Source organism: Cucurbita moschata, unplaced genomic scaffold, assembly GCF_002738365.1.
Source record: "Cucurbita moschata cultivar Rifu unplaced genomic scaffold, Cmos_1.0 Cmo_Scf00021, whole genome shotgun sequence".
In the NCBI taxonomy this organism is placed as follows: domain Eukaryota; kingdom Viridiplantae; phylum Streptophyta; class Magnoliopsida; order Cucurbitales; family Cucurbitaceae; genus Cucurbita; species Cucurbita moschata.
Genome location: NW_019268537.1, coordinates 2,686,301 through 2,710,135, shown reverse-complemented (window position 1 = coordinate 2,710,135; position 23,835 = coordinate 2,686,301). Strand labels below are relative to the sequence as shown.

Here is a 23,835-nt window from a genome sequence, read left to right as displayed (position 1 = left end):
TTTTTTTTTTTTTTTTTTTTTGCGTTTTGAGTACTCTCTATAGTTGGCTGGTTGTGACATTTATGACATGTTTGAAAGTGATTTTGGTATGGGTAAAATCATTTATGTCATGTTCAAAATCACTTTCAAACATGTCTTTTTTTATGAGACTTTTACATAATGAACGCACTTGTTCTGTGGCAGGTCGTCACGTACTTCTTTTACAAGAATCTTACATTCACTTTAACTCAGTTTTGGTTCACCTTCCAAACTGGATTTTCTGGTCAAAGATTCTATGATGATTGGTTCCAGTCGTTGTATAATGTCATATTTACCGCCCTACCTGTAATAATTGTTGGACTATTTGACAAGGTACTGCATTCTTTTTTACTACTTTGCTCATAGCATGTACTGCCCTGCTATTGAAGAGATGCCTATAGTTCGTGGAGAATGTCTTTTGTTTCGTTAAGATGAAATCTATCCTTGAACTCTCCCTACAAATTATTTTATTTTTTTGTCTTTTTTTGTCAGGATGTCAGTGCTTCCCTATCCAAAAAGTACCCTGAGCTCTACAGAGAGGGAATAAGAAATGCATTTTTTAAGTGGAGAGTTGTGACAACTTGGGCTTTCTTTTCCATCTACCAATCTTTAGTCTTTTATTTTTTTATAACTGTTTCTAGTTCCAGCAGTCAATCGTCATCTGGCAGGGTGTTTGGTCTGTGGGATATCAGCACGATGACTTTCACATGCATTGTAGTGACTGTGAATTTGCGTTTGCTTATGATCTGCAATTCAATTACCCGGTGGCATTACATTACGGTTGGGGGCAGCATTTTAGCTTGGTTCCTATTTATTTTCTTATATTCTGGTATTATCACACCACATGATAGGCAGGTTAGTTTTGTTGCCTTTTTTTTTTAATATATATATATTTACTTTTACCTTTACTTTTTTCTTTTAATACTCATTTTATTATTGCCCCTTTTGCTGCAGGAAAATGTATATTTCGTCATATATGTCTTAATGAGTACATTATACTTTTATGTAGCTGTTCTTCTTGTCCCCATTGTTGCACTTCTCTGTGATTTCGCGTACCAAGGGTATGAATTCTCTAAATTCTTTTGGTAATTATGGTTAGGAAATACATCATGTGATTTTCTCGTTTCTTAAGCTTTTTTTGTACGTTATATTTAGGGCTGCAACCCATGTAAGCTTTTTGCAGAGTCAAGATTTGTAGGGTAATTGTTTTTTGACTTTTGATCTGTGTTAAGAAAAGGTCAAGAACTCCAGCTTGAAAGCACAATAAAGTTTGATATCTACACAACGAAGCAAGCTTCCACTACAAAACAGAAATTTTAGGAAAGTCCAAGCAATATGCATGCATATATTCATAGAAGGATATTTGCCATCAGATGGTAGGCTGATTGGCCAACGTTGGCCTGTTTTGTCTTGGATTGACAAACTAGACTGGACAATTTGGCATAACCTGTCTAGCGAATTTCTTTTTCCCAAACGGACTGATTCTCATTCTGAAATTCCCTCCTGTTTAACATCAAAGTTGCTAGTGTTATGGAATTTTCTACCGTCACAGATATAGTAATCTGTTAACAATTTCTTTTGTGTTCAGATCATTAGATGAGATAAGATTAAGATAGTGAGTCAACTTATTATTACAATTTTTGTTCTATTGCTAATATAGTTTTCATGGACAATTTTTTTGCGTGGATACAGCATTCAGAGATGGTTTTTCCCCTACGATTATCAGATAGTACAAGAAATACATAGACATGAACCTGAAGGCAGAGGTACGGCAGGATTGCTGGAGATTCAGAACCATCTTACACCGGAGGAGGCAAGAAGTTATGCCATGTCTCAACTCCCTCGAGAATTATCGAAGCACACTGGCTTTGCTTTCGACTCACCCGGCTACGAGTCATTTTTTGCTGCACAGCTTGGTATTTATGCCCCACAGAAAGCATGGGATGTTGCTAAGAGAGCCAGTGTGAAATTGAGGCCAAAGAATAGGGAAAAAAAGTGAGGTAGAATTGATCATTTTTGTACAAAAATTTTCATATCAATAGTAGACCCCAGAAAAATCCTTAGTATTAGCTTTGCTGTGCCATATTTTAGCATTTGATTTTGCAGCATATCATTTGGTTCCACTTTGTCCCATTAGTTGTCATTCTTCCTCCCGAGAGACTAGTGGTTATTAGGAATGAAATGGGTATATATTGATATGTTGATGTAATTTTAATGCCAAATGAAATTGTAATTTTTTGACTGGTCGGATTGTAGCTATCCATAGGAAGAACCTGTTACCATGAACCTTCCTCATGGGCTAGATAGTACACATTGTAATTCTCAATTTAAATGGATTATATCCTCTTCATCTCCATCATAATCCTCCTCATCACCTTCACAAGTCTACCAAAAGTTCTAATCCCCAGATTGATTATAGACCAAAAAATCATGAACTTATAAATTTCTGTTAATCTACGTCTCTCAAGGTTTATTTAAAATCCAGCTGATTCAGTTTTTTTCTTTTTTTTTTTTTTTCCCTTTCGCAACGTCCATTGACAAATTTTAAGAACTCATATAATGTAATTTTGAAATTTCAAGAACATTAATTATAAAAGTTTTGGTTAAATTATAAGAAACTAGGCTTGAAGCTGTGGCGGTGGGGCTGTTTCTATGGATTTTAACCGTCGGCTCGCCACCACCGGGGAAAACAACAAGCTGGCCATGGCCGGCAGCTGGGTCTGAGGTTGAGGGAGGAAGCCCTGTGATGAAGCAGCTGAGTTTGTAGCTTTTTTTATTTTTTTAATTAAAAAAGAAATTAGTGGCTTCGAGATGAGCAAATGGGCTTGGGCTACGTTGGTTCGAATTCAACTTGGCCCAAACATTAAAACAACCAAACAAGGTCGAATCAATTAAGCTTTTGTTTTCATAATTTATTATTATTTTAAAAAAAAAAAAGAAAATACTTTTACAGAATATAAAAAAGAAAGTCATTGACAAAGACTGAATTAGTGGAAAATATATTTTATATCTCAATCTCTTTAGGATTGATGAATAAAAGAATTTCCCCATTTATTTGACTTAATCCAAACCTCAAAATTGGAATTGTTTTTAGTAATTTAGGCTACTTCTTTTGACTTCATTAATTTAATTGTTATTTTTAAAAAAATGGAGAAATATGGAGCAGTAATTAACATATAATAATCATTATATGTTATTTTTAATCTCAACGGAAATTAAAATCTATAATGATTTGAGACTTTATACTAAAAAATAATATAATCTGTGAAGGAAAAAAGAGGAAGTTATATTTGGGAGACGTGAAATGAAATGGCATTTCATTTGAATTTGCATTTGCATTTTGATTCATTTCGGACCAATCAATCCGCTCCCCCTCAATTCCCTCGTCATCCTCTTATTCACATAAATACAATTTTAGTAACTTTTTTCCAAATTTTGCCGAAGAACGGAGAGAGGGGGGGAGGGGGAGAGAGCCAGAATGATTCACGGGTCGAGAATCTATCTATGTTTCTTTGTTACATGTCATGGCGATTGAAAAAGTTCGAATTTCGGGGATTAATTTTGATGGTTCGGAGTCCATTTGATGCATAATGAGCTCAAATTCTATTGTTCTCTGAGAATGGAGAGATCGCTGCGTTGGTGACCGGGTTTCTTCGAGACGATCTTTAATATTTGCTTGTGGATCTGTGAGGATTTGAAATCATGCCGTCTCACGCGGATCTGGACCGTCAGATCGAGTATCTGATGGAGTGCAAGCCGTTGCCGGAAGCGGATGTGAAAATACTGTGCGATCAGGCGAGAGCGATTCTGGTAGAGGAGTGGAACGTGCAGCCGGTTAAGTGTCCGGTGACGGTGTGCGGTGATATTCATGGCCAATTTTACGATCTCATTGAACTGTTTCGGATAGGAGGCCGTACTCCTGATACTAATTACCTTTTCATGGGTGATTATGTGGGTGAGTTCTTACCTATTTTTTCCCCTTGTTTTCGTTCCTATGATGCCCTCACACACACACACACATATGTATATATTGGAGGTATTGAAAAATTTATTTGATTCCTTCATCTAAAGCTAGTGTCTACTTTCTGTTTCTTTTGTTGTGTTTGAAAATTCTCATCTTCAAAAAGAGATTCATTCGAGCTGTTCCCAACACGAAAAGCCGCATCCATCAAGGGGCTGATATGTCGTAGGGGCATGGCTTCTGTACCCATCCGTTAAATACAAATTTTCTGATTAATCCGACTGTGATTTCTAGTTGGCCTTAGCTTCCTCTTTGCATTTAAGGGCAATTTATCCATTAGATCATCTAGAATCACACACTGATGTGTGGGTTTTGGTAAAAGATTGTTTAAGTTGAAAACTCAAAACATGACATTTCAGATGTGCTGGTAAGTTCTCAGATCAGACAACTTTTATCAGGTGGCTCATGTGGGCATGGATATGTCTAGTTTCTGGATAGCTCCTATCTGTGAGATCAAGGGATAAAAATGAACAAAGTTGACGGGTGATAATGCAGTATGGTTGGTACAAATTGATGCTTGATTCTGTCGTTGTATTGCGTTAAAGTTATAATTTAAACTTAGCTGTAAATTATAAACTGGGAGATGCTTTCAGGATTTACATCCTCTGGAAGCGATTGATGAAAGCAGCTACTTGTCATGATAGAAGCTTACAGGATTGAAGGAATTTATAGTAGCTTGCTCATAGGCCTTACAGGAGGTGATAAGTAGTTTTCTTGTAGCTTTTGATAAAAAGAAAAAGGAAAGGAAATAGTTCTTCAAATGAGTTAGAAAGAGGCAGGGAAACGTGGGTCAATATCCTGATGCTGCTTATGAAGGTAACTTAGTATCGTCTCTAGTTTTATAAAGAGGCAGCACAACGAGCATTGTGCCCTCTTGAAGTCATTTATTGATAAATTACCGTCTGTTTGTGGCTAGGAAGAGAGGGAAGGGAAGGAAATAAAATAAACCCGGTGCAGTTGATGGCTTGGTTAATTGGTTGCTTGATTTCATAACTTGAAAAAGCATGTAATCCTTTGTTATAAGCTATGGGAGTTCGGAGTCTATGGTACTAGCATTTTCTCACACTGTGAACTAATGCAGATCGCGGGTACTACTCTGTCGAGACGGTTACTCTTCTCGTGGCTCTGAAGGTTCGTTATAGAGACAGAATTACTATCTTGAGGGGTAATCACGAGAGCCGACAAATAACTCAAGTGTAAGATGCCATGACCTTTCAAACCATCTTTATTGCTCATCGGAAGTCTTTCTTTTGTATGTGTTTAGTCATACTCTTAAGGGTCCTTTCCCTAATGTTAGTGTGACTGATTTTTATTCATAGACCCATCTTTTCTCACTCAGGTATGGCTTTTATGATGAATGCTTGCGAAAATATGGAAATGCCAATGTCTGGAAACACTTCACCGATCTGTTCGATTACCTCCCTCTTACAGCTCTAGTTGAGAGTCAGGTTCAGTTGTACACGGAATGAACTGTGCGTGGTAACTTGATACCAGATAAGCTTCTATCTAAAATGCAACTGTTATTATGTGTAGGTTTTCTGTTTGCATGGAGGGCTTTCTCCATCCTTGGATACCTTGGATAACATTCGCTCATTGGACCGTATACAGGAGGTTTGTAGGCTTTTATTTGGTTGTTGATTGATCACTCAACTAATTATTGCTACAAAGATTTCCATTTCCGGGGTATTCAGTGTTTTGTATTACTCATTAGCTGTTTTTTCTGTATATGTCACGTCAGGTCCCCCATGAGGGGCCGATGTGTGATCTCTTATGGTCGGATCCAGACGACCGGTGTGGATGGGGAATATCTCCACGTGGGGCTGGGTATACATTTGGTCAGGATATAGCTACTCAGTTCAATCATACAAATGGGCTTACTCTTATATCCAGAGCGCATCAACTTGTCATGGAAGGATACAACTGGTGTCAGGTGAATTGTTTAGCTGATTGCAAATGGTGTCTACCCCCCCACTTGTTGTTTTCCTTCTATTGCATGTTCTTATGTTTTCAATCTCTCCTTTTCTTTTGTAGGATAAGAATGTGGTGACTGTCTTTAGCGCTCCAAATTATTGTTATCGATGTGGAAATATGGCCGCAATTCTGGAAATTGGGGAGAACATGGATCAAAACTTTCTACAATTTGACCCAGCTCCTCGGCAAATTGAGCCAGATGCCACTCGCAAGACTCCTGATTATTTTTTGTGATTACCATATGGTTGATCATTGTAAGTGTCGTGCTGTAGATTTTACTTTCAAAAGGCCTTATTGTCACGGGTGAGAACCAGATTATCTTCAATGTCATTCTTTTCATTGTAGTTTTAGTTTTGTTCTGTTGCTTCTTTGATGTTAAAAAAAAAAAAAGAAACTCTGAGGTGGGAAATTGGCAGAAGGTATCGACCTATGGTCCCATTTTCTTGTAAATCGTAAAGAAGCAATAACTTGTTATTATTGTGTTGTGTTATTCATATATATTCTTTGAAGTGAAAAGCTGATTTTGCTAAGACTATTCCGTGCGAGTAACTTACAACCAAAAGAAAGCAATGAAAGCAAGTCGAATTGGTTGATTTCGTTTCGAAATAATGGAACAGGGAGAAAAGTATGTGCAACCATTCAGTTCCTAGGTGTTGATACATCTATAATTTCAATTTGTTGTATTCGTGGATAATACATTTATGTCACATGAACAATTGTAACAAAAGAAGACTCCTGACTAAACTAAACTAAAACCTGGAATTTGACTGCAGCCTGCCAGAAGCAAAACCAGCCGTTGAAACAGTTCGCTTCCTTCTGATGTAAATAAATGAACCACTTACCAGCAGCAAACATAGCACAATGCCCTGTCCAGAAAACATTACAGCAAATGAAAACATAACTAAAAAGTTGATTTTCTTTAGAATTTGAAGGTAAGCAAGATAATAAGCTTACATATTCATCATTATAATTAACAGCACTAACCAAAGATCTTCGTAGTTCTCCCTTTTGTTTAGATAAAAGTAGAAATAAGATAATAATTGTCGTACAAATCAAATAAATAAGGGTTCTGAAGTATCCAACAGCGCAATGGTCATTTATAAGATGAACGCATCTACCTTTCTCTCCAACGAACCACAATTTCAATCTTTTAAAAGATACATTTTATCTAATGTCTGTTCAATGATGGACGATGTATTATGAATTAATTAATAATATATTGATTTAAAAAATAGACTACAAAGCGAAATAATTACTTTTCCATGTAGATTTACAAAATAAAAAAATGTTAAGGAAGAAGGGGGAAGCAGTTCCTATTATTTTGAGAACATGCCCCAACAAGTTCTGTAGCTCTTAGCAAATAGCTTATAGAAGATTTACCAACAAATAATTGGCAACAAAAACGAACCCCTTTAGTAGTCTTACTAAATATGATTTTAGCTATCATCTTAACAATAAAACTGCTAAAGAAAACCCATAGATATTGATTAGCCATCAAAATTTGGTTCGGTAAAATATGAACATTTCTCAAAAATGCCTTAACCGTCCAACTCTCTTTAATATATTTTGGTTAAACAACCTCTACTTAAAAAGTACATACATCTTATGGCTGGAAAGATCACAGGAAAAAGCTACAGGCCACAATTACAAATGAATAAAAACAGTAGTGTCTCTAATAGCACGACTGCAGCGCAATTTAGTCAATGAACACGTTTGATATCAATCACATAGAATGAAGCAACATAATAAAGGCATCAGGCAGCATGCAGATGGAAAAGAGAGCAGATAGAAAAATGACCACGAAACCATTAATTGCAATTAATTGAAGCGGTTCAAATAGGGTAGTTAGGAAAATGGCATACCTCAAAACCAAGTACAGACAACTTTTCTTCATTAACTGATGGAATACAGCTTCTATAAGTGGTGTAAGCCTGAGCACCATCTGTTGCTGAGATAGAACCATCTCTTAAATTTCTTTGTGCAATTGGTGAAGCATGACCACTTGCATCATTCAGCACAGGGATCACTAGCTTGTGCTCATAAGACATTTCAAGCATTGAGCGACCATCATGAGATTTTTTCTCATTGGAAACTTTTGAAGTGTCTTTGATCTCCACACATTTCAGGGGAATACGGTAGCCAGTCTCACTGCAGCGATATTTTTCATCATTCTATGAGATCAAAAAGAAAAAAGGATGAAAAATTACCTCTGCATAAAACGTCATATCAAAAAACAAAGCAAAAGCTACAAGTAAACACGAAACGTGGATTTAGAAACACAGAATATGCAAGGGACTATCATTCCCAATCCTAAGACATTAAGAACCCAAAACATATAACTTCATGATAAAAGAACGTGCATTGGCATTATCCAGATATTAACTAGTAGAAAGTCCACATTGCTTGTCCCATATGGCTATAGCCTTAATCCATGGTCCAAGTTAAAATCCCTTCTCACCTACAACTAAGCATAAAGATAAGGATGTGATAAGGATAGCGGACGCAAAGCTGTGGAACTTGGGTGTGGATCTTTAGTTGAAATGGAATGATCTTCGCTTTCTTTTTTTTTTTTTTTTCCTTTCTGCTTTTTCGTCAGCTGGCTCGGGGCAAGGAATCTATTACAAAGTAAATAAGGTACACCCAGCCTGATCATATTTTTAGAGAATGTACAAGCGTGCAATTTTGGCTTCAAAGACAGCGAGAACACGAGGGGCCTTAATGAAAACTGGAAGGCTGCAGCTTCATGATGAAAAATTCACATGCATTTGCAATATCTCGATTCGCTACATATCCTACACCACATAGCTCTCTCAAAGAAGAGATATTGAAAAGCTTCACTCTTTTTTCACAACTACTAAATTATCGCTGCCATAAATGAAAGATGTCCTCGTAATGCCTTCTCCAATTAGCTCACTAGAAACTCACCAAACTACATCAATTGAAAGAAAATCACTGTTCTGACTCCAATAAGCTAGGTCACAGTTTCTAGATAATTTATCCTAATAAAAAACGCAATCCAACTTAACGAGAAAAACAGCAGCAGAATTTAGGTTATCTCGAACAAACATTCAAATGAAATAGAAACCTTTTCAGAGTAGAGGCAGGCAATACAGGGGCCAGAACGAGAGCATTCAAAGCTAACGTTACTTCCCTGTGGAGTCTCTTTGAAACTCAACAGAGCTCTGCGCCCAAACCCTATCTCAATTTCTTCATTCCCCTCAACTCTGTCTCTGATAATCAGAACAAATTCAACAGTCAGCCATGGAATTCCAATAGATCAGATCAGATTAGATCAGATCAGTAAGAAGTCGATCTAATAACACAATAACCAATAAGAAAGCATAAAGAACCAAATTAAAGCTCACGTATTCTGCAATTGGGCGTCAAGTGAAGCAAAGAAGCTGAAAAGAAGCAGAAGAACAGGAAGCAACACAGAATTCCAACACATTTTTTCTCCCGACGTAACCGCCTTCTCTCTTTTCGTCTCTCTCACCAAAATCAAATCTGCGAACTGAATTCACGCACTAGAGCCTTACAGTTTCTATATTCTCCCCCTTCCCCTGTAGTTTCTTTAATTACATATTTGCCACGTTAATCTCCTTTCCCCCTTCCATTTTCAGAGGTGACTTTTATAAATATGGAAAGTTTAGGGTATGTGAATAAACATTTGAAAGTCAGAGATACCATGAAAAATCAAGTTGGGTTTCATAATTTCGTGTTTTAATTAATTCATAAACAAACATTTTAGAGCATAAAATATTATTATGTTTATAGTTGTTTTTATGCATTTCATTTTTTTTTTAAATTCAAATTTTAAATATATTAAAATTAGTTGTTTCCAAAATTAGCTTTTATATATATATATATATATATATATATATATATCAACGTGAAATAGTTTTAACATCGATTTTGTTTAAGGTCGTATCAATCCAACATTTCTTAAATTCATTAATTACTCGTAATATAATATATTTTAACAAAATTTATGTGAGATCCCACATCGATAGTAGAGGGAATCGAAGCGTTCTTCATAAAGACGTAAAAATCTTTCCCTCGTGGACGCATTTTAAAACTGTTAGGATGACTGCGATACATAACGAAACGAAATAAACAATATCTGCTAGTGATGAACTTAAGCTGTTACAAATGGTATCAGAGTCATATGTTGAACGGTGTGTCAGTGAGGACATTGGGTTCCAATGGGGTGGATTGTGAGTGTTAGACGAACACGACTCTCCACAATGATATGATATTGTCTACTTTGAGCATAAGATCTCATGACTTTGCTTTGGGTTTCTCCAAAATGTCTCATACTAATGGAGTATTATTTGTTTATGAACCCATGATCATTCCCTAAATTAGCTTATATGGGACTTTCACCATCCAACAAGTGAGATCTCACGTCAGTTGAAGAGGAAAACGAGACATTTATTGCAAGGATGGGAAAACCTCAAAGTGGACAATATCCGCTAGCGATGGATTTAGACTGTTACAAATGGTATCAGAGTTATACACCGAGCGGTGTGTTAGCGAAGAAAATAGCTCCCGGAGGGGTGAATTGTGAGATCCCACGTCGGTTTGAAGGGAGAATGAGAAACATTCTTTATAAGGATGTGGAAACCTCAACAGACAATATCTACTTACGATGAGTTTAAATTGTTACAAATGGTATCAGAGTTATACATAGACATTTCTTATAAGAATGTGGAAACCTCAACAAACAATATCTACTAGCGAGTTTGAACCGTTACAAATGGTATCATAGTCAGTCATACATTGAGCGGTATGCCATCGAGGACGTTGATCTCTAAAAGGGGTAAATTATTCGTGGAATCTACTGGGAATAAGAAAAAGAAAAGGAAAAAATGGATTAAATGACAACCATTAAAAATGATGGAAATTTTGTCCTTGAATATAAATGGCAGGAGTGGCTGAGATTCATCCATGGGCACATGGAAGCAAAACGACAAGTCGAGAAAGCAATAGCTTGATGCCCACACTCATATTCTTGTCGTCTACTAACTTAATGAACCATATGCTCTAAATATTTCGAGTCATGCTGAAAATTAACGCATTAATTCATTTCTACAATAAACTTAAATTATATGAACATTAACACGACGATTCTAGAAACAAATCCAAATACAACCATTATTGAAATTTATATCACTTTTTTTGGACCAATTAAATTTAAAATTTCACCTGTACAAAACAAACCTGGAATCCTTTTTTATACGCTGTCCAATTAAATCCGACCAGTTATTCTTATATCTAAGCCCCCAACAATTCAGGATCAGCTTCAAGCAACACTGACAATGTCGATACTGTCTCCGCCGCCGGACATTGTCTGGAAACTGCCGGACGACTGTGAAGCCGCTGTCGGAGATTGTGCCTCCGGGTGTGAAGTAGAGAGCTTCAAAGTCAGAGGCAAAGGGTCTTCCGGCGTTCTGTCGTTAATGTTTAATTGAGCGAATTTTGGGTATGGAGACAGAGGAAGCATTGGTATTGGACGAAGGATTTTGGAACTGATTGTGTTCTCGGCGTTGCTGTCATCGCCGGCCGGAGGAAGTGGTTTCACTGGATGAATTTTGAGTAGGAAATTTCCGGGTTTGTTGTCTTTTAGCGGCTGCGATGGTGGTAACGGTGGCGGCAGAGCCTCGTGGCCGGAAAATACCAAATCGTCTTCCATGGATGAGCTCGGGAACTTCAATTCAAATTAAATGGAAATAATAATAATAATAAATGAATCAAATTAACAAACAAAACAGGATTCTGAAAAAGACAAGGGACTTACAGTGTCAGTGGTGATGTCGAAAAGGCTGGATCTACGGCGTCTCCGATTGAAATTATTCCGGCGGAGGAAGTATTTCTGAGCATGACTAGCCACCTGAGTCGGCGTACGTGTCTTCACAAAATTCCTCGAAATCCCTCTCCAATCTCCCTTCCCAACCTTCTGTAATCCCAACAAGAACAGCCGATGTTCTTCCTCTGTCCACGGAATCCCTATGAAAAATCAAACCCACCATCGAAATTAGCTAAAAAAATCAAAATCAAAATCAAATAAGTAAAATAAAATAAAATAAAACCTCTTTTTCGGCCGCGGCAACGGTCGGATGGGTGAACGACGTCGTCGGAAGCATATCCGGCATCGGCGTTGTTGGAGTCCTGACTTAGAGGCTGGTCGAACTGGGACAGATTATTCATACTAACACTCTTTCTAAACGAGCTACTTCCCTCGGTCGTGGTCAGCCTGACCCCGAACAACATGAATCCGCCGGCGCCGCTGGCACCGCCACCGTCTCCCTCCGGACACGTGCGGGAGTTATGGCCATTGTTGCCACAAAGCGAACACGTGCGAGGGGCGTTCATGTCGAGTCTAAAGTAAAGGCTGCAGGAAGAAGGGTAAGAAAACAATAAAAAGGGTCTGACAAGAGAAAGCACGGGAATCTGTAAGTGGAAGAAACCAAAAGGCGAAAAAGTGGATCGGAAAAGCTAAAAACACAACTTCTTTGGGTTCATATACAAGCCGAGTTAGCTACCATTCTTTCAAGGCCCTTTCTTTATTCCATTTCTCTATGGTGAGCAATTCTACAGTGCACCGCAGGTGCATCCCGAATCATAGTCCATCACCATCCACCCGTACATCTTCTCATGATGATTCACACAAAAAGCAACGGTGGAGAAGGAAGAAGATCGGAGGGCCGTCGAATTAGCATATGCTTGGACGACACAGATTCGATCCATTGAATTGAGTTTAGGACAAGGGTGGACCCCACTCATTTCATTTATTCAGACACTAATTTCTTTTTAATTAACCTCCGCCTTTCTTTGTGGCTTATGGCTATGGTGGTGTTGTTGGTGGAATGCCTTTTTTTCTGGGTGGGTAGTTAATTTAATCTTTAATTTCAACTTTAATGTCAAATAACCTAATTAAGGTTGTTTCGTTTTTAAGTCCATACGTATAGTATTATGATCCCTTTTTCTTCCGTTGTTTTTAAGAGAGTATTGAGATATTAGAAACAGAAAGCAGCTCTTCGAAACTGTCTTATAATGCAAGTGAAAAGTTGCCAATAGTACTCAACATCGGTTAGACACGAGGCGACCCACGAGACCGGTGGTCGATCGTATTAAGAAAAAAAAAAAATAGAGAACTGATTTATTTGGATTTAAAAAAAGAAAAAGGCAAAATTTTGTGATTGGACAGAAGGATTGAATTGGTAAACTAGTAAATGCAGAGAGTCTTTGTTGGGGAAGTATTCAATTTATAAATGGACGGTAAGGTGAGGTGGCGCTGCCACGTAAGTGAGGGCAAGTTGAAGGTTTATACGTGGAAGATGTGTCGCCTTCTCATTGGATTGTTTGACTGAGTCATCTGCTGGGTGTGGTTTGTGCAAGTTGTGGATTTCGAGAAGTCTCTGTCGAGCACGTGCTGGATTTTGAGCTTTTACTTTACATCTTGGCTAGGTAATGGAGAAGACACGTCGTCTGGTCAACTTTATTGAATATTCTAATTCCATGTTGTGCTTACCGTCTACTCCGCCGCACCTTATTATTTTTGTCCTTGTTCGGTTCAATGCTGCAGCGATCCTTAACCGACGTGTCGGTAACTCCGCCACCCTTTTATACCGACACAGTTTCCGCAGTCGCAAATTGTTTACGATGTTGTCGTCTATAAGAAATTCTTAGTCAACCCGAAGTGCCGAACTTATAGGCTTTGAAAGGATAGGGGAAGGGAATACAATAAAGAGGATTGCTCGAACATGGGTTGTTATGAGAAATGTAAAAGTTTTATTCCTAGTCGTTAGAGCTTACTAAATGACTTGATTCTTTAATTTTGGAATCAGGTTCGTCTATATGAGACATGAAAGTTTGCTAAATTTAGTATCAATGGGACATCGGACCAATAGTCCATGACATTGTACGTCATTCTGCCAAAATCATGTTTACACTCATCAATTTGAAAATGCCTCAAAATGTACTTTTAAGTGGAGCATGATGTCAGCTCTTCATCACCCATTGGCCCTGCGAGCTCTCCACCACCTGTGGTCCCTATAGCACGTGTGTATGTCACAATGAAAGCGAGAGTCTTGAAACGAGTGTCTCGAACGACTTTTTTTTAAATGAGTTTTTTAAGGACAACACCAAACTGCTAGCTAAGTTAATAATTAGAAATTTTTCGCTTGAATCGAACAGAAAAGCTTATTGATTGATTTAAAACATAGTCCTTTTTAGAAGCTAAGTGGCGTGTTACCATATTTGGTGATCCTTAAAAATGTTTTTTTTTTGTTTTTTTGTTTTTTTTTTGTGTCTCCTCATTTAAAATTATTGTTAAGGTATGAAATTATGTTAAACAACTAAATATTTAAATGGTTATAGGAAAAAAAAGTGAATAAATTATTAGTTAACCTTAAATAAATTATTTTTGTTAAAATTAGTCTCAATCATATTTTAATCTCCAGCTAATTTATTAATGAAAGTCAAACATTAATAATAAAATTGTCACAAATATAAAAATTAATGATGAGAGATGTAATTATTAGGATGAATAGTCCTTGCTTTACGTAAAAATGTGGGAAAATATTCTACCTGCTTCTCGATTGTTATAATACTTAGTCAACCCTTTAAAATTTAAATCTGATTTTCTTGATATTTTTCTTCAATTTCAAAAATTTGTGGAAAATCAATATTCTTCTCGTATCAAGGTATTTCAAAGCGATGGTGGTACCGAATTTACTAGTACTTGTTTCAAAACTCATTTACGTAATTCTGGCATCCACCATCAACTCTCTTGTCCATATACACCTGCTCAAAATGGTCGTGCTGAGAGAAAACATCGTCATGTGACTGAGACTGGCTTGACCCTTCTCTTTCACTCTCATCTTTCTTCTCGTTTTTGGGTTGACGCCTTCAACACTGCAGCTTATATTATCAACCGGTTGCCTACTCCACTTCTTGGAGGTAAGTCACCCTTTGAACTCCTTTATGGCTACACTCCACATTATGACAATTTTCATCCCTTTGGTTGTCGTGTTTATCCTTATTTGCGTGATTATGTGCCTAACAAGCTTTCTCCCCGCAGCATTCCTTGTATTTTTTTGGGTTATAGTCCTGCTCATAAAGGGTTTCGCTGTCTTGATCCGGCCACCACTAAGCTATATATCACCTGTCATGCTCAATTTGATGAAACCCATTTTCCTGCTATCCCTAGCTCCCAGACCCAACCTCTTTCCTCTATTCCTATTTCAAATTTCTTAGAACCACATTTTCATCATATTGATTCATCCCCCCTACCACTTCATCACCGCAAACTCCTCGATCCAGTTCATCCCCGTGTGATATTTGTTCTGACCTTGTAGATGAGTCTGTGCAGGTTGATACTTCTCTTGCAGGTTCCACTTTGCCACCCTCGACTTCTAATTCGACCTCTATTGAACCTCCTGTTGATTTCTCTTCTTTGGGCACTCATCCTATGATCACACGAGCCAAAGCTGGTATATTCAAGACTCGTCATCTAGCAAATCTTGGTATTTTGGGCTCATCTGGACTTCTTTATGCTCTTCTTGCATCCACTGAGCCAAAAGGATTCAAATCTGCAGCTAAGAATCCTGCTTGGGTGGCTGCCATGGATGAAGAAATTCGAGCATTACAACAAAATAATACTTGGACTTTGGTTCATCGCCCTGCCAACACCAACATCGTGGGCTCTAAATGAGTGTTTCGTATTAAATATTTGCCTGATGGATCTGTCGAGCGTTTCAAGGCTCGTCTTGTTGCCAAAGGTTATACTCAGGTTCCTGGTCTTGACTACACTGACACTTTCAGTCCGGTTGTCAAAGCTACCACTGTCCGTGTTGTGCTTTCTATTGCAGTCACAAATAAATGGCCTCTTCGACAACTTGATGTCAAGAATGCTTTTCTCAATGGAACTCTTGTTGAACGTGTTCATATGGAACAACCTCCTGGGTATATTGATCCTCGATTTCCCACTCATGTTTGTCTATTAAAGAAAGCCCTCTATGGTTTAAAGCAAGCTCCTCGTGCTTGGTTTCAGCGTTTTAGCTCATTTCTTCTCACACTTGGGTTTTCTTGCAGTCGCGCTGACACGTCCCTTTTTGTCTTTCATCAGCAATCTAACATTATCTATTTGCTTCTTTATGTTGATGACATTATTGTTACCGACAACAACTCATCTCTTATTGACAGCTTTACTCGCAAGCTTCATTCTGAGTTTGCTACCAAAGATTTGGGTTCTCTCAGTTACTTTCTTGGTCTTGAAGCTTCACCCACTCCAGATGGTCTCTTTATTAGTAAGTTAAAATATGCTCGAGATATTCTTACTCGTGCTCAGTTGCTCGATAGCAAACCAGTTCACACTCCCATGGTTGTTTCTCAACACCTGACTGTTGATGGTTCTCCTTTCTCTGATCCTACTCTCTACAGATCTCTTGTTGGCGCCCTTCAGTACTTGACTATTACGCGTCCAGATATTGCCTATGCTGTCAATTCTGTCAGTCAATTCTTGCATGCCCCTACTGCAGATCACTTTCTTGCTGTCAAACGTATTCTTCGCTATGTCAAAGGAACACTCCACTTTGGTCTTACCTTTCGTCCATCCACTGTTCCTAGTACGCTAGTCGCTTATTCGGATGCTGACTGGGCTGGTTGTCCCGATACTCGTCGTTCTACATCCGGCTATTCTATTTATCTTGGTAACAATCTGGTTTCTTGGAGTGCCAAAAAACAACCTACTGTCTCACGCTCCAGCTGTGAATCTGAGTATCGTGCTCTTGCCACAACCGCTGCTGAACTTCTTTGGGTTACGCATCTTTTGCATGACCTCAAGGTCCCTATTTCAAAGCAGCCCTTACTCTTATGTGACAACAAAAGTGCTATTTTTTTGAGCTCTAATCCCGTTTCTCACAAGCGGGTCAAACATGTTGAACTAGATTATCATTTCCTTCGAGAACTTGTTATCGCTGGCAAACTTCGCACACAATATGTACCCTCTCATCTCCAAGTTGCTGACATCTTCACAAAGAATATTTCTCGACCTCTCTTTGAATTTTTCAGATCCAAGCTTTACGTTCGTTCAAATCCGACGCTCAGCTTGCGGGGGGTGTTAAGGATAGTTGACCGTTCACTATAAGGCAAATATCTAGATATTTGCCTTACATTACGGGTTACCATATTTGCCCTCTTATTAAAGGCAAATATATTGCATTTATTTATTATTCTTTCCTTTTATTACTATTTCCATAATATTTGTAATTTACCATATTTCTGTATCCTGAAAATGATTATAAATAAGAGAACTCTCACCCCATTTAGGTGCGGTGATTCAGCAAACATTCACAAGTATAAAAGTTATACTCGGTAAGTCATCTACTTGTAGGTTCTCTTCACATTCTAACTTAACAGGTTTCCACGGTCTCCTAATTCGGTTCTATGACATCTGGTTCTAATCTTAGTCCCTTGGGGCTTGCCCCCTTAGGCTTTAGCGGTTCATCGTCCTTTCATTAGATACCTAAAGGTTCCTTACACCGAGCTGATATGACCAGTATCTCTCTATGAGGCGCTACCTCTGCATGGCTATCTGAGATTACATGATATCTAACCTAGAGGTGTGTTGAGTACCTCCCAAGCCCATATAAGGGGGGCGCAACCCAACCCGTTCCCATGCAACTAATGGGCTGTACGACGAGAACATGGTTCTTCTTCAAGGTTCAATATTTTGCTCTTCTTCAAATTTGCATGAACACAAAGGCCATTAACAAGTTTTCGAGGATATGATAGTGAATGTTGAGAATTGTTGGGAGAGGAGTCTCATATTTGCTAATTAAGAGGTTGACCATGAGTTTATAAAAAATATAAAAAAAATACATTTTCATTAGTGCTAAGCATTTTGGGAAGACAAAAAACAAAGTCAAGAGAGCTAATGCTCAAAGTGGACAATATCATGCTATTGCACTATTGCAAAGGGTTGTAATTTCTAACATGCTATCAGAGCGATGCTTTTAACTTAGTAATGTCAATAGAAACAAGCTGTGAACTTCGTAAGTGTAGTCAAAAGTGACTCTAGTGTCGAACAAATGATATAGTTTGTTCGAAAACTCTAGAGAAGAAGTTGAGCGTCAATTAAAGGGGTGGTGTAGAGGTTTTTATAGGCCTCATGGGAGGGTATGATGTATTTTGTAGGCAGCGGATGGCCCAGGTTGGAGTCCAAATCCCGGCAAATTATCCTTACGGACTTCATTCTTGAAGTAAGTATCATTTCACTCGGTTTCGATGGAAGCGGGAATTTTCTTCCCCGTCACTCCAATTCTATGGAGTTCTAGTTTGAAGTGCACTCTCTGTCCCGTTCGTCGCTCTTTCCCGCGTATCATAAGGGCTTCTTCCTTGAATTCGCAAGCAAGTTACAGAGGGCCGAAGCCTTCAACGGATTGGGTGGCCGAATGGGTATCCAAGAACAACGATGCCGTTCGGAGTTTGCCCATTTACGTCGGTGGAATTTCTCTATTGGTCGTCCTCTTTAACCGCGCCGTTTCAGGCATTGCTCCCGTCGCCGATGCCAGCAGGTTCGTTAAGTTCAATTAATCTATCGAATGCTGTTTATTTTCACCAGTCAATTTGTATTGCTTACTCGGATGGAAATCCCATCTTCGATAACTTCGTCGATAATGGCGTTTTCCTATTTTAGCGGCATTATTCTGCAACTATACTTCACGTAATTAGTTGCTCTATTTATAGTAATAAACTATTATCAATTTCGGCAGTTCACAGTCAAGAGCTGATCTATTAACCCTTGGACTAGCCGTCACAAATGTCTTGACTGGTCTGGTATGGCTGTCGATCAGGCCGAAATCTATAACACCGGTATGGGTTTACGATAAGATTTCCATGCTCAACCTTTCCTCTCTATCAGGAGATTCCTGTTCTATTCTTATTTTTTCCCCCTACTTTCATTTTCCATATCAGGTGAATCCACAAGGAGTAGAATGTGAGAGGATATGCTCCAGTCTCCCTGATCTTGTAACATCCGAGTTGTTATGGTAAATACTTTATATAATTTTCTTCTTTGATAATTTGAAACTGTGAATATTATCAAGTATTGAAGCCGGTTAAGATCATTGAAAATCACTTTCGATAGGGGTGCTTTGTTTGTTTTGGTTAATGAATATTGATAAGTGAAACTTGATATGGTGCTTGAGAATTATGACTTTTTATCTATTAGTTTTCCTATTATCCTATGGAATTTTATAATCCATGTCATTTTGGTTACCCTCATTGTCACATGTTCATGGGAATGTCTAGTGACAGGGAAAGCTAACTTCGTATGCCAATATGTATCTGATAAACTACTTTAGATATTTGAAGCTAAGGATTCTTAGAGGAAATAGGAAAAATCCTCGACTAGGGGGTTAATGGCTACTTTTTGCTGCCTATTCTTAGGGTATGGAAGTCTCTGTCAGAAGTGACATGCTGCAGGTCTCTGGTTGTTGTCTACGATGGTATGTGTATATTTCAAGTTGGTTTTGCTGCTGAATCAGCTGAGGGTGATGGGGAGGCCGAACATGTTGAAGCTAGTAAACTGATGCAGGGATCGCTCTATAAGGGAATTCTCAAATCCCAAGCTCGTGAGTAATAAACGACTTGTTCACAGAGACCATCACACAATGTACTACTTGATTGACGTGCAATTGTAAATATCTGTCACTATTCGTTTTTGAGAAACCATCTTCCCTATATTTGCAGAGAGCTACTTGGCCAATCTTTCTCTTTATCCAGGGAAGTCGGAGCTGCCATTTCTTCCCTCAAATACTCAGGTACTTCGATATTAAGGGTTGTTAGATTTGTTCCTTTTTCTCTTATCTTTCGGGAATAAATGAACTCTATGCATGACTGATTATAGTTTAGAGTGCAAATGAAGCTGAAGAATAATTGGGATTTTAGTTATATATATAATTAGCTATTACGTTCCCACATATTCTCTTTCAGAAACTTGGGAGTTCTTTACCCTGCCTACTGGCTAAATAGAGACTCTTCTTCTTCACTGAAACCAGACACTGCTACTTGGCAAAGTAGGAAAGAATGTGATGAAACTTTCAATTTGATTTGTAACTTTTATGGTTCTACAATTAAATAGGATTTTACTCTTCACCTGTTTACTTATGGGCTTCCTTATTTGGAAGGCGGTGGTCAATTCAACGCCTGAAAACTTGGTAATTTGTTATAGAATCTAAGAGATTGTTGCTGGTCTGTCGTAGTGTTTCTAAAAAATAATTTTGTTATTGTGTACTTGAGTTCCCTTGCTCACCAGCCTGTATTGGTGAAGGAGTAGTAGTTAATTTTTCTTATATAAAAAAAGTGAAAGAGATTAACTAAAGATAATAAATCATGAAAACAAAGGATGGAAAAATAGCTTTATGAAAACAGTTAAGTTGTGTTTTACCACCTTTCAATGCCGCCGGCATCTCTCTCTCCTATCCTTAGGTAGTCTTTGCTATTGTAAGAAATTCAATGAGGTAATTTCGGCCTTCAATCTCATCAGCATCACTGCATGTTTGGGGGATATTTAAAAGAATCCATTTTGACTCAGTTTGTACTGCTACATATACATACAAATGAATGCAGAACAACGTGAAATTGTAACTGTGTTTGTGCACACTATATCTTACTCGTGTTAGATAGGCCGGTTTTCGAAGTAAATTGAAACCACTGCTTTCTAAGACAAACCTGCTATTCTAGGCTGTGATCTTGCAACCACTTGGGGAGAAGGGTATTGCTATAATTGGTGGCAACACTATCAGGGGTTTCACAACCTCTGATCAGGTACTCGTTCTTAAGCCTCTTGGCTCTTTCTTAATGCGACTTGTTAATATTCGTGGATTTTTTTCTCTCAATGGGATACTTGTCAAAACTTGGTCCTCTATATTGTTCTACCTGTTAATCAGTGTGAATAAATAGAACTACATATCTGTTTGCCATAATCTCCAATTCCAGCTTCTCTACCTAGAACACTTCCCCTCGGCCATTGTACATATTTCTGCATATTGATTGCGATGGTCTTTCTTTCTGCGGTATAATTACAATATCCAGCTTGAGAATTAAAATGTTCACAGGCATGGATTTCACTAGTTGGAGAGAAGCTGGATGCTACGCTGTTGAAATATTCAAATAATTTGCAACCAGCGGCAAAATTGAGCTCAAGAGGGGACTGAAGTGTTGATGGACAACACAAAATGGTTATTAGGTTGTACCTTTTATTTATTTCCAATGTTTTTAAACCATTGGGTGGAAGAGAAATAACATTGACGCCTGGAAAGGCAGGCGAAGCAACTCAACTAAGTAGTTGATTTATATGTATAGTCGATACATCATTAATGCAAAAGCTTCTCCTTTTTCGACCATTGACTCTAGGTATATTCACTGATTGGTGGTAATGCCTGGTTCATTCCTTTTTTTTTTCTAATGCATTTTCTTTGTCTGTGGTAATGCTGACTGCATTTCTCTCAAGATGTGTGACATAGCAGACAGCAAATGTTATATTCAAATTTGAAGAATGAATCAGAAAGAATTTCATTCCAACATCTGAAAAGTGTAAGTTAAAAATCTGTAACGAAACCAGTATCATATCCATGGAGTAAAAAATTAATCGATGAACATTCTTTTTGTAGCAAAAAACAAAAAATTCAATTGCTTGCTGTATGATTACTGTGTACAGGTCCCTAAGCTGCAGGTTGCCAAGAGTTGTTAACCAGAAGCTTTTTCCCACGGTAGGTATCCTGTCAAAGGATCAGAGAACAAAGTCTGGACAAAGTCTCGCAGTCCAGTGTCCCAAACTTCACAGAACTGTAACCTCCAATTGGGTGGTTCGATTGCCTCTGTCCCAAGCCCAGGTGCTCTATCCTTCGATCCTTCATTCTGTGCCTCCTGCCAGTCAACAACATAGGTAGCTACTCTTCTGAAAAATTTAGATCTAAAAGTTTCCCACACTTGATACTTGTAATGGTTTATGACAGCATTGCTTTTTGGTACGTCAAAAAACCCAGATCCTCGTTTCAACCTAAAGTGATGAACGACATTGAGAAGTGTTGGGTCAAGCAAGTCTGGCCGGACAAACGATTTGTGCCTCTCGGGACTCTGGAGCCGGCAAGTGTACCCTATTGTCACCCCCTGCGGTGGATATGATGTTAAACCTGATGGTCCGAAGCTATGGCAGGCCGTTCTAATCTCTGCAATGGTAGTTGAATTGGAGGTTGAAGCAGATGAGTTAGCAATGAGTGAATGAAGGGCATTGCGGCCGGCAGTATGGTATGCTTGCTGACGGCGATACTTTGAAGGAAAGTAGAAAAACTCATCAACATCAAAGAAACCGACCCACTTGCATTCATCTCTAGCTCTCAAAGCACAGTGTGAGAAGCCTGCTTCTTGGGTTTTAATCCATGGCCAGGTCAGCCTACTGATATTGTAGTTTTCCAGGTTGAGCTCTCTAACGACTTCTTCAATGTCATCATCACTATTGTTGTCGTAGATAAACCAGCGCCCTACCCCAAGCCAAGCGTGGTACATAATCCACTCACGAAGTGCTGCTGCTTGATTCCACACCATTGTGCACACACAAAGCTCATGTTTTTCTTGATTTCTTTGCAGCTCATTCAGCTTGGAGATGGAGAGTCTGGCCACTGAGGGCAGAGTCACCTGAAGGTGGGCTTTCGTATTGACACTGCCACGGCCCACAGTAACCCGAATTCCCTTTTCCTTGTCTAAAGTGCTCGACACACCAGCCGGCAAGGAGCACCTGATAATTTCTTGAGCTGCAGTTACTGCCTTTGTGGTAAGCACATAATCTCCGTTATTGTTGGAATTTCTCAGTCTAAAGTGGCAGCTGAATTCGGTCGGATTTGATTCCTTGTGTGGTCGGAGATTTAGTCCCTTGGCAAACACCACAACCGTATCACCGTCAATAGCTGCCTCATAAACCACCCTCTCCCACGAGGCAACTGGATGCCTATTTCTGACCAACCAATGGTCATCGGCTTCCACGCCAACCCACCTCAAGTCCACGGCGGAGGCCGAATAATTCCGCGGCGGCAGTGGACATCTGGCAATTGATCGGAACTCATCGTACCTGTCCGTGGACAGAACTGACTGTTTGAGAGTGTCACGACCCCAAATTAAGCCGTGACTAACATTGTATGACATGTAATGCATAAACGAGAAATTCAAGGAAATCATTTGTTTCAAAAGAAAAACATATCTTTATTAGAAGGACATAAGTGCCTAGGTAAAAGAAAAACAAGGAAAGGAACATGTGAGACAAAGTGTACTATTTAGTAAACTAGACTGACGCCCCGGGACACGCTTCCTCTGTGACAACCCACATCGATCGACGCGCCCTCTCTTGACTCGACGCCTCACGTACCTGAAAAAAAAAAGTATAAAGGGAATGAGTATAAAAATTATACTCAGTAAGCCACCTACTTGTAGGCTCTTACCGCACCCTAAACTTAGCAGACGATCACGGGCTTTCCTTTGGCTCTAGAACAACTGAAATCGGGCCTTACCTCATTAGGGCTTTCTCTCTTGGAACTTATCCCTTTGGTCCTCTTTGGTTCCTAGACCTTTTATTTAAACCCATAGAGTTCCTTTTAAGCTAACCTGTGTTGGACTGGCGCCTTACGAGTGGCTACCTCGGCATGGGTATGAGATTATCTGGGGTCTTGCCTAGGAAGTGAGCTGCAACCCCCTAGACCCATGATAATCCCCCTGTATTTGGGAGGGCTACCTCCCCTATTCCATCCAGCTAAACGGTCAATTACGAC

General features: G+C 38.8%; 6 protein-coding genes across 8 annotated transcripts in view; 3 read left to right on the top strand and 3 right to left on the bottom strand.

Moving 5' to 3' along the window:
* The window catches only part of LOC111458504 (phospholipid-transporting ATPase 3), a 15,766-nt gene extending 13,394 nt beyond the window's left edge, over nt 1–2,372 (top strand). The window contains exons 24-27 of the mRNA XM_023101225.1: nt 184–351; nt 511–873; nt 973–1,079; nt 1,711–2,372. Coding sequence (XP_022956993.1) covers nt 184–351; nt 511–873; nt 973–1,079; nt 1,711–2,017 — 945 coding nt within the window. The 3' untranslated portion in view covers nt 2,018–2,372. The remainder of the gene's footprint in view (nt 1–183; nt 352–510; nt 874–972; nt 1,080–1,710) is intronic.
* A 1,072-nt stretch (nt 2,373–3,444) lies between these two features.
* LOC111458460 (serine/threonine-protein phosphatase PP2A catalytic subunit-like) lies at nt 3,445–6,400 on the top strand. The gene is made up of 6 exons (XM_023101151.1): nt 3,445–3,973; nt 5,121–5,235; nt 5,379–5,487; nt 5,573–5,650; nt 5,778–5,969; nt 6,071–6,400. The coding sequence occupies exons 1-6, from the start codon at nt 3,721–3,723 to the stop codon at nt 6,242–6,244; spliced, it is 921 nt and encodes a 306-aa protein (XP_022956919.1). The 5' UTR covers nt 3,445–3,720; the 3' UTR covers nt 6,245–6,400.
* A 172-nt stretch (nt 6,401–6,572) lies between these two features.
* Nucleotides 6,573–9,605, bottom strand: LOC111458461. Of its 2 annotated transcripts, none has more exons than XM_023101153.1 (4): nt 9,376–9,605; nt 9,096–9,234; nt 7,873–8,181; nt 6,573–6,876 (listed from the first exon to the last, which is right to left on the bottom strand). In XM_023101153.1, exons 1-4 carry the CDS (start codon nt 9,456–9,458, stop codon nt 6,760–6,762), a joined length of 648 nt encoding a protein of 215 aa, XP_022956921.1. In that variant the 5' UTR covers nt 9,459–9,605; the 3' UTR covers nt 6,573–6,759. The 2 variants fall into 2 exon arrangements, with proteins under 2 accessions (XP_022956921.1, XP_022956920.1); XM_023101152.1 differs by having other exon boundaries at nt 9,096–9,240; nt 9,376–9,601.
* Nucleotides 9,606–11,070: 1,465 nt separating this feature from the next.
* LOC111458182 (transcription factor MYB1R1) lies at nt 11,071–12,567 on the bottom strand. The gene is made up of 3 exons (XM_023100685.1): nt 12,100–12,567; nt 11,808–12,016; nt 11,071–11,717 (listed from the first exon to the last, which is right to left on the bottom strand). Exons 1-3 carry the CDS (start codon nt 12,380–12,382, stop codon nt 11,313–11,315), a joined length of 897 nt encoding a protein of 298 aa, XP_022956453.1. The 5' UTR covers nt 12,383–12,567; the 3' UTR covers nt 11,071–11,312.
* Nucleotides 12,568–18,212: 5,645 nt separating this feature from the next.
* LOC111458387 (protein COFACTOR ASSEMBLY OF COMPLEX C SUBUNIT B CCB4, chloroplastic) lies at nt 18,213–21,430 on the top strand. The gene is made up of 7 exons (XM_023101021.1): nt 18,213–18,588; nt 18,787–18,886; nt 18,989–19,062; nt 19,463–19,647; nt 19,766–19,836; nt 20,759–20,842; nt 21,133–21,430. The coding sequence occupies exons 1-7, from the start codon at nt 18,299–18,301 to the stop codon at nt 21,229–21,231; spliced, it is 903 nt and encodes a 300-aa protein (XP_022956789.1). The 5' UTR covers nt 18,213–18,298; the 3' UTR covers nt 21,232–21,430.
* A 134-nt stretch (nt 21,431–21,564) lies between these two features.
* Nucleotides 21,565–23,835, bottom strand: part of LOC111458386 (glycosyltransferase family 92 protein RCOM_0530710-like) — a 15,605-nt gene continuing 13,334 nt past the window's right edge. The window contains exon 2 of one of the 2 annotated variants that reach the window (XM_023101019.1): nt 21,565–23,173. In XM_023101019.1, coding sequence (XP_022956787.1) covers nt 21,764–23,173 — 1,410 coding nt within the window. In that variant the 3' untranslated portion in view covers nt 21,565–21,763. Of the gene's footprint in view, nt 23,436–23,835 lie in introns of both variants that reach the window. The other variant, XM_023101020.1, reaches the window with a different exon arrangement.